At 43.5% G+C, this 11,101-nt stretch overlaps 1 protein-coding gene across 2 annotated transcripts in view; it reads right to left on the bottom strand.

Moving 5' to 3' along the window:
- Positions 1 to 8,397: 8,397 nt before the first annotated feature.
- atp2a3 (ATPase sarcoplasmic/endoplasmic reticulum Ca2+ transporting 3) overlaps positions 8,398 to 11,101 on the bottom strand; it is a 47,999-nt gene continuing 45,295 nt past the window's right edge. Inside the window, exons 19-22 of one of the 2 annotated variants that reach the window (XM_030100993.1) lie at positions 10,942 to 11,059; positions 9,990 to 10,107; positions 9,847 to 9,881; positions 8,398 to 9,733 (exon numbers count right to left, since the gene is read on the bottom strand). In XM_030100993.1, the coding sequence (XP_029956853.1) occupies positions 9,877 to 9,881; positions 9,990 to 10,107; positions 10,942 to 11,059 (241 nt within the window). In that variant the 3' untranslated portion in view covers positions 8,398 to 9,733; positions 9,847 to 9,876. The remainder of the gene's footprint in view (positions 9,734 to 9,846; positions 9,882 to 9,989; positions 10,108 to 10,941; positions 11,060 to 11,101) is intronic. The other variant, XM_030100992.1, reaches the window with a different exon arrangement.

Here is an 11,101-nt window from a genome sequence, read left to right as displayed (position 1 = left end):
GTTGGAGCCCGGTCGCCATGCTGAGTGCAGCTTCAGGATTGACAGTTGGAATATTTAGTGAAATATTGAGCATCAGTAAAAACTTTCAAATTTTTTTTTCTCCCAAGAGATTCAACAAATCACTGAACTTTAAAAGAAAGGTCATTACAGAGCCTCCTCCAGCACCCGTTTGAGCTTATTGATCTCGGTCACAGATAAGTAAAGGATCAATACATCCATACGGACGCCGTGCTGACGGCAGAGCCATAGAGGGGTTTTCCATCTCGATGCTTTCAGGCTCTGATGTGCAGCTGAGACATAATTTCCTCCTGGTCTCTGATTAGAGCCATCGCACTTGTGCAGAAGCATTGGAAGTACTTTACTCTCAGGAACATTTAGCAGGAGCGTACTGCCACGCCATATGAGGATAGAAGTCTGAGACTGATGATAGCTGATGATAGCTGACTAACAAGTGATTGATATGTGACACACTCATCAATACCATTAAAAATAATAATAATGAAAGAAAAATGTTGAAAAAGCTTTTTAAACTGGGTTAAAAATGGCATTCATCCTGTGGTGGTTTTGACATACTCCAGAAAGGATGGATGGCTCCAAATGCAATTTCCTTTTATATTTGTGGGCTTGGTTGAATCAGTGTTCTTTACGTTCTTTTTCCTTCATGAAAATGTGTAAATGTGCATCGTCTGACGCAGCAATCTGTGAAATGTGCTCTAAAGTTGGACATGTATGTTTGGATTAAATAATAGGTTAGTGAGTTATTTGCCTTGTGAAGGATTTATAGATATAAAAGCTGCCTTGTCTGTCACTATTGTGTCTTTTACTGCATTTGTTGATGACTGTTTTCTCTTGGAGAGATTGATTTTTGATGACTATGAAATGTTGATCTGATTTTAATTCTTTACATGCAGGCTTGTGGGGAACAACATTTAGATTCACTGAGGTGTTCTGCAGACGTTGCAAACATTAATACGAGACATTTGTATTTATTTATTTTTCAGTTATTTTCACCTTTATTTTACCACTCCTCATGTGCAACAAAAACCTGGCCAAGAAGCAACGAGGAGCCGCAAAAAGAAAAGAGAACCATGGGTGTGACCAGACTGATGGATCTACAATAATGTAGACTGTGATTTGTGTTGTGAATATTGAAAAGGGACTGCAGATGTAAATGAGATTTTCCAACCAGAGGTTTGCATATGAAATGAAAGCAGTGAGATTTTCTGTCAGTCCAGTTTATCAGACAAGACATGGAGCCATATTGAGAGCTGACTGGAGCGCCAGATGGCAGCATGGTAAATAACATCCTGCTAAACCCCTCTGAGATTAATAAAGTATTTCTATTCTTCTCTGTAGTGAAGGAGAGGTTTCAAGGCAGATCTGTAGATTAATAATCTAAGACTGGGAGAACTTTCATTTTAACCAGAAGTTGATTTGCAGAATGCTTAAGGGGGGATTTGTTCTAGTGAAGAAAAGTAGTTTGGGATTAGACCTTTGTGGACAGTACAGTTATGTGGGTTTACTGTCGAGCCAGATACAGACATACTTGTAGCTGTCAAAAAAAAAGAAAGACACTGAGCAGCTAAAGTAAGGTGCTAGTGGGTGTATATAATGCAAATATTTTTTTTTTTTCTAGCAATACAATCATTCCAGGCTTCCATGTGAGTGATCAGGAGTTAAAATTCAAAACTTAAAAGTTTAACTTCTCTCCCTCAGTAGATGGAAGTCTTTGTCTGAGTCATACAACACTGTCAAGCAGTGGAGAAACAACAAGCTGTACACTTTTTGGAGAAAAGTGTGACTATTTAATGATTTATCGGCCGGCCAGGAGCGCCCCGAGTCAAGGTGCCAGGCTGCATTTAAAGTCAAGGTTTGATGTGAAGGCAAATATGAACAGGGAGTTCACACACACTTCCAGCTCGCTGCAAAAGTCCACGAACACACGTGAAGCAGCTCCACAAGGCGTCATTGTTCAGACTGTCGTCTGCAGACTCTGCCGACCTTAAGTCCAGTATTGCTGTTAATTCTTCGCCTGTCCTCTGACTGTGTTTTGATGCATCGCCGGTTCTGTCTGAGCTGAATGATGGATCACCCGAAGCAGACACGGATAACACACTTCAGACTAGCCGAACAAAGTGATATACACAATATAACTGATGGTGGTGGCTTCTGATTTAAAAAACCAACACCCCTCATGATGATGGATTACGTGTCAGCCCGTTATTACATGAAGGTCACAGCAAAGAAATCCACCCATCCTCCTGATAATACCATCCCTAGGGTGGCTGTGCTAACTGTCTGTTAATTGAACACGTGTAATGGCATTTCAATTTCCATAATAGCCATCTCTGTCAGTATGACTTTATACAGTCTGAATTGTTTAGAGTGTAGCTGCTTATGATTAACTTGCTGATAAAAGGCCTTTAAACACATCCAAAACAACCAAACTTCAATGCACCGCAAAAATATCAATTATCAAAACACTCATATCAGCAATAAAACAGACTCATATAGTGCTGAAAAGCCTTTCATTATGTCAGTCTGCTCCATAATTTATGTTTAGAGATGAGAATAAAATGAAAAAGCATCTCAAGAGGAACATTCATTTCACAGGAATAAATAATTCACTTGCTTTAAAACTGATAATTGTTTACATACTCTGCTATTTTACAGTCTTTTGCCTCCTTCCTTTGAAATCCTCTGCAGTTAAACAAAAGGTATCATTCACTTCAAGACACTTTTCTGGGACACAGACTGTAAAATGTCAACTTTCACCTAAACTTAAGACGTACCAATTCCAGCTAACATGCAGGAAAGGACAAACAACACACTGAACATGTTGCCGGTCCAAGACAGAGCAAACACAGACACATGCACCCACGCAGTCATAAACCTCTGGGCAGTTTAGAGTCACGAATAAGTGTGTGTTTGTATTACAGGAGGCAGCTGGAATTCCCAGAGGGAAAAGTCACAATCGCACAAGAAGAACACGCAAACCCCAAAGCAAGGTTTCTATGATATGGCATGGAAACAGAAATAGAAAAGTATAAAAGTTTCCCTCTGAAACGTGGAGTGGTTTAAGATGAAGAAGTTAAATACAACAATAAATGCTTTAAGTTAAGGTTATATCTAATTGCCCTCCGTATTATCGACCGTCCTGATCAGTTGCCCCCGGTCTCTGAGCGCTCCTGTCCTTCCCTGTCACAGCCGTGTTGAAAGTTCACCGCCAGTTCATTTGGTTTCTTGGCAACAGCTTCAGCCTCCCAGCGCATCGCAGGCTGACACCCCGGGATCAGGGGCAGAGTGTCCTCCCTCACGGCGCAGCGGCCCCAACAAATTTCAAGCCTTGCTCCTTCCGTCTGACTGCAGGCGCTCTTCGAGGCGCGTGTCCTCGCAGAGCCCGCCGCACCGCCAGCTGCATCTGCTTGTTCTCACATGAGTCACGGCGAGGAGCGGCCGCGGCACGGCCTTGTATGTGCATAGAGTCTACATGAGACGCGTTCAAAAAGAGGCCTGCTGCATGACCAGATCATTATCGCAGACCTGCAGCCTCTGATTCTGTTGGACGCTGTTCAACTGTAGAGAACTAATTAATGAAATCTGGCACACGCGACCTTTCGCTGAGGTCAGTCTGGGAGCTGCTGTGTGTTGCAGAACAACAAAGATGTGGAGGAAACAGGGTGAAAGCAGAACCGCTGGAAACGTTCCCAGTAAAATCACATTCGGTTTCACTCTTCTTCCCCCAAATGCTTTCTGTAATCTGACTCAGTTTTCTCTGTGATTGTGCAAAGTCCAGGGTGTCGGTGTGTCTCATGTGTCTGCGGATGTTTCATCAAGGTGTGTGATTCATTTTGGTCCTTTTGTCTCTGCAGAAACAGAAATCGCAGCTTTGAGCTGCGGCACTGTGAAGGAAACGGCACAGAATATTGATTGTGGGGCGTTTGTTGTGATCCTCACAGCGCTGCTGCTCAGGCGTCGGTTCAATCAGTGGATGTCAGCCTCACACTCCATTATCGCCGCGTTTTGTTCATGTTACTGTGAGATCAGCGAGATGAAGACCAGGAAAAGAGGCAGATTCCACTTTAATACCCTTGCCGGTGAACTCAGATGGAGATGTGTGGGCCTTTCCATTAGTCACGTCAAGTTTTCCCAGCTGCTTTCCTCGGCCTTGTGTGTTTGTGTGTCCCTGCTGAGTTTCCACCATCCTGCATCCCCTCTGAGACTCGGGGTGAAAATAACAGCCCTGATGCTAATGAGATCCTCCTCTCTCCTCCCTGCAGACTTCTGGATCCCTCCTTCTCTACAGGAACTTCCTCCTCTGGGGAGGATGTGGATGCATATTTTTCACACATGGGAGCTGAATGATAATTGGTAGTCCTGCAGAATGGTGTGTGTTTGTATATATACATATCTGACTGGGGAAAAAATATGTCGCTGTTGGACTTCAGAATGTTCTGTGTTTGTATTGTTGGTGTGTGACTGCATGGGTTGTCACTGCAATCACACCAGCTGCTTGAGAATAAAGAAAACAGAAAACATCTCAGGTCACCTCATGGCTCCGTGCAAGCAGAGAACGTGGTGTCACATCGCCCCCTGCTGGTCAAAGCTCTCCACAGCTTGAACATGAAGAGACCTTCTCCTGGTGCTCCTATGGGCTCACGAGATTAACAGGAAACCTTCAGCAGAGAAATGAAAATGGTCACATACTGTTTCCTTACCTGTCCAGTCATGTAGTCGAGGTTGTGGTCCGGGTTATATCCTGCCATAACAGACTTTTTGATTGTGGGATTGAGCAGGAAATCACTGGGGGGGGAAAAAAAAACATGCAGGAGAAGATGGACCCCCCCAGCCTCCCCACTGTAGAAAGGCCTTAAATTGAACCCTAGTAATCATGAGTGGTTGCATGAAGCTGATGGTGACTTTGTACATCCAAACCTACACCGGGCTGAACTTGAGAGAGCCGGGTCTGGCCAGACCTGACATGCAGTCTAATCTATTGCACGCTGTTGTATCAACACAGGATTTTGAAACAGTTGAGTCTGTGATTGCTGAAAGTCAAGACAGTTGGTGTATATTTCTAAACTAAACACAGAAAACAGGAACGCAGCGCTCACTGGACAGCTGCCTTCCGACCACGTTTTCAACTCTTCGCGTTCGATGTTACATGAAGCTGGACTGAACTGGTGGCGCAGTGTTTGACTGCACTTCACTTTACAAGTGTTTGTGTTTTAATGATTTTCATTTTTTTCCATGACAGATTTTTTTTAAGCTTGTGTCAGCTGGAAAACTCCCCGGTTCCCTTCAGTGTGTATAGAAGATGGATTAGTGTAAATCCAGTGTCTCATGTCGGGGTGTTTTAGGTAGGACTGTTTCTATTTCTACCTGGTGATATTTTTTAAATTCATTATATTTGTCTGAATTGGTAATGCAGAGGTCAGCCGGGGCCTCCTCCCTCTATGTGATAGTCGTGGTTCCAAATAGTTTTTTTTTTGTAGAGATTTCCACAGACTGATGACTCCCAAACCCAAACCACAGTGAGAAAGGATGCTATTGATTCTCAAACTGTGTTCCACTTCCCACCAGTGAGCTCCCTCTAGTGGTCTGTGGACGAAAGTCATACTTTTTCAGAAATTACATCATTTTGAAAAAGTCTCATCAAAAACAAAATTTGAAGTGAAGAAAACATAAAAGATATAATGAGGAGTAAGAAATGTCGTTAATTGATGAGTTGGGGTTATTCTCTCGAATTCTACTTGATCAGAGATAAAGCGGGGCTGAGTTGGAATTAGGTTAAACATAGGAAGAAGAAAAAAGGCAGCATTTTACTCATCTTTTTTTAGGGTTTTCTTTAAAATTTTAAGCAGAAATTGTGTTAAAATTGTACAAGTAAAACTAATTTTCCCTCATGAAATAGCATTCCACATTTTAAAAGCCTGTTATTGGTGTTTTCTGTGCGCACAGGAAGGCTTTCTCCATGGAGGTGATTCAAAATTATCCACAGGTGTTCAGGTTATATAGAGCAGAGGTTTCAAACATAAGGCCCAATGGGCCAAAACTGGCCCGCATGAGGCTTCGATCCGGCCCGCAAAACCAAGCAAATGATCTTGTCAGTCTTTTTAGTTCATTGTTTTAAGGTTTGCATTCTCATGTAAGTTTGAAAAAGAAACTGATGTTTTATCAAATCTGGTAGAAATGGGGACATAGCAACATAGATCTCTTTAAAATATAAATATTCAAGGGAAATAAAGTGAACTCACAAAAGCCAGTTCAGCTTTACTCATAAAGAAAACCGAACTTTGAACAATTGCGGGGTTTATACTACTCCTGTTGATTTTTGTAGGTTTAAAATAAATTCTTTTTTTATAATTTTGGCAGCAGGGTGCTTTCTCAGAGGATGAACACAATTTGGCTGCCTGATAAAGCAAATCTTTAGATTGAGTCCTGAAACACTTCAACAGCATGGAGTTTTTAATCAACCTAAGAAGGGAGAGAAATTTGAAATTACGTGCAAAAAATGAAAAAAAAAAAATAGACCACAACCTCTGAATAAATAACAAGATAAATAATCTTTATTTCCACGTCTTTGTCATTTATAAAATTATGTGTCCACAATATTAACAAGGCAACACAGAGAATCCTTTTAATTTCTCAGAGGCGGGACTCAGGCTCTAGAGACCGTTTGTGTGAACAGAGAAACCGGCGGGTCGCGAGTTATTGAAAAGGAGTCTGATCGTCAAGGGGGGGGGGAATTAATTTCCCTCACACGCAGATTGTGAAGGGCCAAACTGAGGTCTCTAAAGCCTGCGTCCCCACCGAGCCCTTCAATGAACAGTCAGAAAACTTCATAACCGAGGATTCATCACTGCTGATCGCTCAGTGTAAACCAGACACAGTTCATTCACAATTTCTGAAACATTCTCACACCGGATAGCTATCACTGAAATGATCCGCCTCGTCGCCGGGAAATTAGCGTAAGCATATTTCTTGTCTACCTTAAACATGATAACGTCATATTTCTTTTTGTTTTGCTGTATTTTTTTTCCCCTACAGTAAAAGACACAAAAACCCCAGCAACTGTAAAAACCAAACAGGAACAATGAAGAAACAACCTCTATTCTATAAAACAAACAAAAACTAAGGAAATCCTTGGATACCATGTGCTCAAATTAAAAAAAAAAAAAAAAAAAAAAGGTTCTCATAAGTCTGTTGTTGGTAAGCAGGTTTCATTGAAGTTATCAAAAAAATTAAATATTACATACTGTATAGGTTATTATTACAGTAACAAGGTTCCATGCGATCATTATTCTCATCATCTGTACAGATTTGAGGATTCAGTAGTAAATAACAAGCCTATACAGACCGATAGTGGCCGGTGACCAGCAGGTTACAGAGCCGTGTGGAGCTGGGACGGGGACGGGGACGGGGTCTGCTGGTCTGGACAGGGGGGGGGCCACAACTTAAAATGAACATAAAAGCTGTTTTACGTCAAGCAGAATCGAAAGGAAAAGTCCACCCTGAAACCCTCCATCTGATGGGAGGCTTTTTTTCTCTGCGTTCATTTCGTCCACATCAACAGAACAGTACAGGAACACCATCAGCAGTAACAAAGCAGACGGATCAGAAGGGTTTAAGGGTGGAGTTTTTTCTCCTTCGGATGTTAAACCGTGCTCTTGGAAATGAGTCCTGCAGCATGAAATCAGCTCTGGAAGCAACAGATAGGAAAAGGACAAGAATCTGCACACTGTGTCAACAGCCACAACTAAACGTATGGGTTTGTAAGACCGACCGATCTCAAACGGAAACATGAAACATTCCACTTTTTTTATTCCGATAAGTGATTGTTGTAGGTCAAACTTAAAGGTGTGAAACAGATCGCAGATTTCCTTTTTCCGTGCAGAATCTACACGCGTGTACCTGTTGGTGATGAACACACTCGGCCCTTCTGCACGTGGAGGCAACTCGGGAGCGAAAACACAGACGACCCAGTCCGCAGAGCACCAGGGCCCGACTCCAAAACCCAGAATTAAGACTTAAAAAGACACGATCTGAAACCCCCGTGGGTTCATTCAGTCAAATACATTATCATTTCGTCTCTATAAAACAATACCCAAGTGAATCGCTAAAGTTCTGAGAGAGCGGGAGGAGCTGAGGGAGCGGCGCACAAAGCACAGCAACAAGTGTGTGTGTCCAACTGGACGTTCAGAGACTCATACGAGCGTCATTTTTGGGGCACGTGTGAATGAAAGTGGCGCGTGGAAAGCTGGTTTGTAAAGGTTCGAGGGGAACACATTCATTTGAACCACATGTCCGATGTGGCGGTGCAGTGGGCTGGATAAGGCATGATGTGCTCAATACACACACGATTCACAATCAAGCTTTTTTTTAAAAAAAAAAAACATTTAAACTCACGTTTAACTATCTGAGTGAATTAGAGACTGAAACGCTTAAGCAGTCGAATGTATTCAAGTAAGGCTATCGAACACACAAACACGCAGGCACACACACACACACACACACACGCAATGTGACATGTCAGCTGTGGATCAGGGTCAGAAATATGTGAATAATTTAAAAGGAGGATAAACAGAAGCCTCGCCTCAATGTTCCGCTCCTTCTTGAATTTAACATGAAAGATAAGTGAGAGCCCAGCAGATGGCCTTTACAGAGCGGTTCCCCGGGCCCAGCCGGGCTGAGCGGGCCCACGGCTGCTCTCCTCATGCTGGTTCGCTTGGTTTTTTAAGATTTTTCTTTATTTTTTATATATATATATATTTCTGCCGAGCGTGTGAGCTGACCCCGGCTCCTCCAATTTTAAAAAAGAGCTGAAGGAAGCGGCAAAGCAGCGTAAAGCTATTCACACATTTAGGTGGAGCGAGATCTCCACGCACACACACACACACACACACACACGCACACATAAAACTCAAACCAAATCCCCCAGGGAGAAGGGGGGGGGGTTCCACCACAGCTGCCTTTCCTTTAAAAGACAGGAGAGGAAGAGAGGGAGGCTGAAGCAGAGCGAACTGGCCACAGATACAGCAGCTCCATATTGATAATGCTCTGTGGACACACACACACACACACACACACACACACACACACACACACGTGGGTACAGTGGCTCACTCAACACACACACACAGCCGCCGCCTCCAACCCCGTCTGTTTCCCACTTTTTCTTGCTGATGCTCTGCTTTCAACGGCCTGCTCCTCACCTCCACGCCGTTATGTTCGTACTGCGCAGTCCAAATTAGAAACAAACAAAACCTATTAGCAGGAAAAAAAAAGAAAAAGAAAAGAAAAGAAAGCAGAGCCGCAGGCAGTTTATCTATATCTCTGCTGCTGTTTTTCGCAATTTCAAACACAGGTCTGCCTGGGTTTTCCCCCCCCCCCCATACACACACACACACACACACATTCAGCGTTCATACACACACACACACACACACACACACACACACACACAAACACACACAGGCGTGCCAAGCTGTGCTCGCCAGGAGCGGAAGCGTTCTCGCTCTCGTCCGGGCCCTGCTCGCCCCTGGCGGCGGCGGCGCTCGGCTGGACAATGCAGGAGCAGGAGAACGAGGGCAGAGAAAACGGAGCGAGCGAGGGTTCCTAGCTGGTGACGGGAGGCGGGGGGGGGGGGCGTGTGAGTCTAGCTGTGTGAGTGCGTTGAGGGAGAGGTCTTAGTTCAGCTGCCATCTCCTCCGGTATCTCCTCTCGTCATCACCTGCCACAGACGGAGGAAACACACAACATTATTTGGGGGGAAAAAAAAATCAGTTTATTTCTGACAGGTTGGAGCAGAAAAAGAGGAGAGATGCAGAAAGAAGTTAAGAGTACCTTTTCCCAGAAGGTGAGATTATAAATAGTTTAAGCTGAATTAAGAATATAGGAGGGGAAAAGAGCAGAAAAGGAGATTAGTGTAAAGGAAAACTACACTATTATAAGGAAAGAGGGATTCTTAGTGGGCGGATTAATTTTACCTTCTAGATGATTCCTGGAGACGTACTTCAGCGCCTCGTCCAGGAGGATGACTGGGATGGAAATCTTCAGGACCACGATCCACTGGCACCAGTGCAGAGGAGTCACCTGGAAGATCAGCTGGAGAGACGGAAAAGACGAATGAAACTAGAACCGACACGCCCCCCTCAGAGCGTTCGTCTCCATGCGCATTCTCCGAGAGCGGAGAGGGGTGGAGGAGCACGAGCTGTGCAGGAGGAGCTGTGCAGACTCTGTCAGAGATGGGGCGGAGCTGTGCATTATGGGCGGAGCTGTGCAGCACCGAGCGTTTCAGCGCTCAACATGGCTGCCAGGGGAGATTCAGGGATTGCTCAAATATGAGTGAAAGGTTCAGGAAACAACTCCAAGCATCTTTTTAATGGGGAAATGATACTATAGCATTACACAAAGCTCAAAAAAGTGGATTTTCCATAATGCCCCTACTTTAAAACCAAGCGTCATGACAAAAGCCAGGATTGTAAAACTGCATAAATAGAGCTACATCAGGGTGAAAAAGAAGGTTTTTTTGCAGGTTTTGTGCAGTTTGCTTAACTAAAATAGACATGGTGGATGGCAACCATTGACAATATACTGTGCATATCTCAATTCTGGCTCAATCTTTTACTATTTTTTCCAAAGTTGCTTTTATTATATTAATAATTCACAAAATTATTACATTGGTAGCTAAAAATTGTTCTTTTTAAAATGGTTGTCTCATGATACATACTCTATATTGTCTGACTGATGTTGGTATACACACATACCTCATATTAAAAAAGAAAAAACGTCACAACCACCATGTAAAAAAATGTATATTAAAAGGAGAGAGGTGCTTCTTGCACACATTGCATTGACACTCCCTGTAAAGATATCCAATGAATAATTAAAGGAAAAAAGACTCAACTGTACCAAAGTGAGAGTCTGTCCTGAACTCACCGGCAGAGGCTCCACGTAGAGGATTAAGAAGTGGAGGGAGAGGGAGAGGATGATGGCTCCCAGCAGCCAAATGTTGACCCAGGGAGGCATCCGCAGCAGCGACTGGTTCTCAGACAAACTGGAGAGAGCACAGCCAACAGATCAGAGCACGGTGACATCC

The sequence above is a fragment of the Salarias fasciatus genome, chromosome 10 (assembly GCF_902148845.1).
Source record: "Salarias fasciatus chromosome 10, fSalaFa1.1, whole genome shotgun sequence".
Lineage (NCBI taxonomy): Eukaryota > Metazoa > Chordata > Actinopteri > Blenniiformes > Blenniidae > Salarias > Salarias fasciatus.
The sequence above is the reverse complement of the archived record's forward strand: the minus strand, read 5'-3'. Positions and strand labels throughout refer to the sequence as shown.